At 46.1% G+C, this 4331-nt stretch overlaps 1 protein-coding gene across 1 annotated transcript in view; it reads right to left on the bottom strand.

Annotated features, from left to right (window-relative positions):
- mtss1lb (MTSS I-BAR domain containing 2b) overlaps positions 1-3464 on the bottom strand; it is a 91882-nt gene extending 88418 nt beyond the window's left edge. The window contains 1 exon segment of the mRNA XM_056278405.1: positions 3161-3464. Within this exon segment, the coding sequence (XP_056134380.1) occupies positions 3161-3229 (69 nt within the window). The 5' untranslated portion in view covers positions 3230-3464.
- Positions 3465-4331: the final 867 nt, after the last annotated feature.

Genomic DNA, 4331 nt, shown 5'->3' with positions numbered 1-4331 from the left:
AGCAGCAATTGTTACTAATGCAAAATCTTACTTTTGGAATATTTTTCCTGTTATCAGAACAGAGAAGAATGACGAGAAGGACAAGGGTGACATGAAAGGTCACAAGTCAGATATGGAGTGTATTTACAGTCTCACAGGAAAAAAAAAGAGAAAAGAAATGAAATCAACTGACACCTACGTCTCCCATGCACCTCGTAATCTCTGTGATTCTGTTTAAGCTGTAATGTGTAAATACTGCCTGAACACTGACCTCTGTCTTTTAGTGATGTGCATACAACGGATCAAAACTGACAAGCAGCTTGACCCGTCCTCAGCCAAACAAGACAGGCAGGCGGATTCAAGTAGAACGTCGGGAGATATCCCTGCATATTTATGCCATTTTCAAATGGCGTCGGATATCTCTGCAATGCTGCATAAGTCACTGAAGCCTGCAAGTCTGAGTCGAGTCATGGGGGCGGTGTGTGTGGGGGGGGGTGTCTTCACAGGCCTTCAAAATGACAAAGACACTCAGCTGACTCGACTCCTGTGTTTTTGAATGCAGAAAATTGGTGATTGTGGGGGGGGGGTGCAGGGGTCTTCACTTGATTACTTTGTTTTCAATCGCCACCATTCAACAACCCCTGCTGATATGTAGGTTATTATTAATATTGTGCTTCATTAAGCAGATACGACACTTTGCACCTTTAATACAGAAATATGGACGTACTTTCTACCAGTCACTTATAAAACCCTTGAATACTGCAGCCCCTGAATTCCTAATACTGATCACTCAGTACCCAATGCTTTGTCTTCTATGTTGTTTTGTTGCATCACTATATTGTCCCCTATCCACGCTGCTCTCATTTTGAAGGCACCGGGACACTCTGCTGCTTAACAGTTTTCATTTCACTGTGCATATATGTAAGTCTGAAAGATAGTAGTTGAAATAAACTGAATTAATCTTATTACTCAACTGAACTAGAGTCTATCAAATTAAATCTTACACTTGACTCTTGTTATCTATTGTTAATTATGGGGAAATTCTTGGATATGAGGTTTCATTATTTTTTCATATTTTTCTAGTTTAAATCTGTTTCCCGGTCAAGTATTAGTAATGGGGGAGTTTCTTCTTCACCATCGCTCTTGGTGAAAATCCAGCAATATCTCCTCATAACACAAGTGAGAGGAGAGCGATCACCCCACCATCTGTTATGGATGTCACACCAATGCTAAGCTGCATTGGAAACCAGTGACAAAGTTGAAGAAGATAGCTATGCGACATGTTTTAGGCAGAATTTCTGAATCGGAAAATAATGAATATCAAAATCTTTAAGAGAAATGAATTGAACCGGACATTCATTTAACTCTATAAGTTTAAGCCAACAATGAGTCGATAAACTCATTCGGCGCAGGTTGAAAAGGTCATTTCGGCACAGGTTGAAAACTCACCTCTTCAAGAACTACTACCCTGTAACTTGCTCTTAACACTTACTGTATTCCCTCATTTTTAAAATTATCTTTCTTGTGCTTTTGCTTTATCACTGGTTTTGTTCTTAGATGCTTGTTTGGAGAGAAGATGCACTTATGACCTCTGATGACTCCTGATTTCCTACGTTAAATCCACTTATTGTAAGTCGCTTTGGATAAAAGCGTCGGCTAAATGACTGTAATGTAATGTAAAGCAATGTAATGTAAGGTAATAAAATGTCCAATTCATTGTCAACGAAAAAGAAAACTTGTGCTTCTGCATTATGATGGCATCACTCGGTTGGTTTCTTGCAATGAGCAAGATTATGCTAAATATCATCTGACCTCTATTCTGGGCCAGAGGAATAAAAAGCACGTATGCTTAAATGGAACAACCTTTCCTTCACCAACAGACACATCAAACCAATGTTTCCTGGTCAGGTGGACACTTGCTCATGAGCCATCAAGCAAATACACAGACCTTCAAAAATGAGAGCGAGAGAGAGGGGGGGGAGAGGGAGAGGGAAAGCAACTGCAGATACGCCCTGTGCAGACTGAGTGATGGTTAGAAGAGGACAGAGAGAGAGAGAGAGAGAGAGAGAGAGAGAGAGAGAGAGAGAGAGAGAGAGAGAGAGAGAGAGAGAGAGAGAGAGAGAGAGAGAGAGAGAGAGAGAGAGAGAGAGAGAGAGAGAGAGAGACAGAGAGAGACAGAGACAGAGAGAGAGAGAGAGAGAGAGATGTGTTAAAGCATACGGAATGTGAAACCATCTGATATTCACACAGTTTAAGTTTAGCCGAGGCTAAGCAACATTATTTGCAGACAACAAGAGGAAAGAGGCAGGGAGAAAGATTGCAAGGTGCGGATCTGCAGACAAACCCTGCAGAAAGACAGACCGACAGACAGACAGACAAATAACGCTTGGCAGACAGGAAGACGGCTAATCAAACAGAAAAGCGCACTGAGGAGGGTCAGAGAGACGTGTGGCAAGCGTAGAAGCATAGTGACAGAGACGGACAGACACACAGACATACAATGGTGGTCAGACAGACAGACGGACAGATGGAGAAAGTCAGCACAGGAGAGGCAGACAGGAAGGCTCGGCAATCTGACGGCTGTCCGGGTTCTCACGCTTTCATCTCGCCCTGCCAAATCACCCTGACAGAAAGTCAATGACGCTGCACTGGAGCGCTTTACCTCATTCACCAGCCGTGTAGACGCATCGTTATATGAGGCGGTCAGCGCGAGCAACGACGACTATTCGCTCGTTACATTATAAACAGTCAGTCACATTGTTGCCTTAAGAAGAAACAGCACATCTGTGATGACATACAATCCATTAATAACCACTCAATGATCCACGCTCGGAGACAGAGGAGTTTTCGAGGCTATAACGCCACATGCGCAACGACACTCTCTGGGGGGTGGGGGGGCAATCAGGAATATGTTTCACAAAAATAACCCCCAACACCTCCCCTATATAAGTGCCATTATCTGCCTGTTTCCCTTCGATATAACACAGTGTCTCGTTGATAATGATGTCTTGTATGGCAACATTGTAACGGGATCGAGCACATATGGGGGGTGGGGGGTTGGAGAGACACAAGCCAATGGTTTGGCAATTTTGCGACCTCAAATCCGCACGTCGATGAACACACACTCTCCATCATAAACTCGTTAATAGGCTGCCCAGGCGGTATCACACACACGACCTACCTTCATGTCGTTGACAATGGCCTGGAACAGCCCCCCCAGCGCCCCGCACTCCTTCTCCACGGTCTCCATGTTTGCAAAATCCACCGTCAACCGAATTCGCAGAGGCACGCACTGACAGCGCGCCACCGATAACCCGGCACGAAATGTATTTCCACAGATACGGCGAGGCACTTTTTTTTTACCCTCCTCTTCTGTCACCCCGTGGTCCGGGTTCAGATGACCGACAGGGGCATGCAGGTAAAAGAGGGTGAGGGGGGGTGGGGTGGGGGTGGGAGAGAGAGAGAGAAAATTCAGAAATAACGGTTTGCTGCTGTCGACAGTTGTTTCGTTCCTGCTGGTCTGTTCCGAACAAGTAAAGAGGGGATTGTGAGAGAGCAGATAGGTTCGTGTTCTCTCTCTCTCTCTCTCTCTCTCTCTCTCTCTCTCTCTCTCTCTCCTCTCTCTCTCTCTCTCTCTCTCTCTCTCTCTCTCTCTCTCTCTCTCCCTCTCTCTCTCCTCGGTTCGGGGTCTAACGCCTGAGACAGGCGGCGAGACGCACAGACGGCACCAAGACGCTTACGTTCATCTTTCGCGCAGTAAGCGCGACGAGAACTCGGTGAGGATGCAAGCGCAGCCTGAGAGCGATGTATCACCGTGCACACAGGAGAGGGTGCGTGTGTGTGTGTGTGTGTGTGTGTGTGTGTGTGTGTGTGTGTGTGTGTGTGTGTGTGTGTGTGTGTGCGTAAAGACCGGCTGTGATTGGTGCAGAGGCGGTGGGCTCAGCGTTGCAGGGAGAGCACGCGGTAACACGATCCATGGGAATCCAAAAAGGAGGCTGGACAACGCTGGACAGCCTGTCACATGGCCAAACATACATAACATAAAACATAAAGAAACACATTAAAACATAAAACACACCTTATAACATAAACCCACCCGGGTCAAACAGGAAGAAATGTCCGTGAAGGTTGATGATCACCAGTCAATGGTTTAAGTCCAAGCAGGTGTGTGTGTGTGTGTGTCTGTGTGTGTGTGTGTGTGTCTGTGTGTGTGTGTGTGTGTGTGTGTCTGTGTGTGTGTGTGTGTGTGTGTGTGTGTGGGTGGGGTGGGGTGGGGTGGGGTGGGGGGGTTGTTGCTGTCAGCTGCTTACAAGGACTCAGATGTTTTCTATCGGATCAGATTCACGCAGGGT

Source organism: Lampris incognitus, chromosome 4, assembly GCF_029633865.1.
Source record: "Lampris incognitus isolate fLamInc1 chromosome 4, fLamInc1.hap2, whole genome shotgun sequence".
In the NCBI taxonomy this organism is placed as follows: Eukaryota; Metazoa; Chordata; class Actinopteri; order Lampriformes; family Lampridae; genus Lampris; species Lampris incognitus.
Note: the sequence above shows the minus strand (reverse complement) of the source record. Positions and strands in the feature narration are given on the sequence as shown.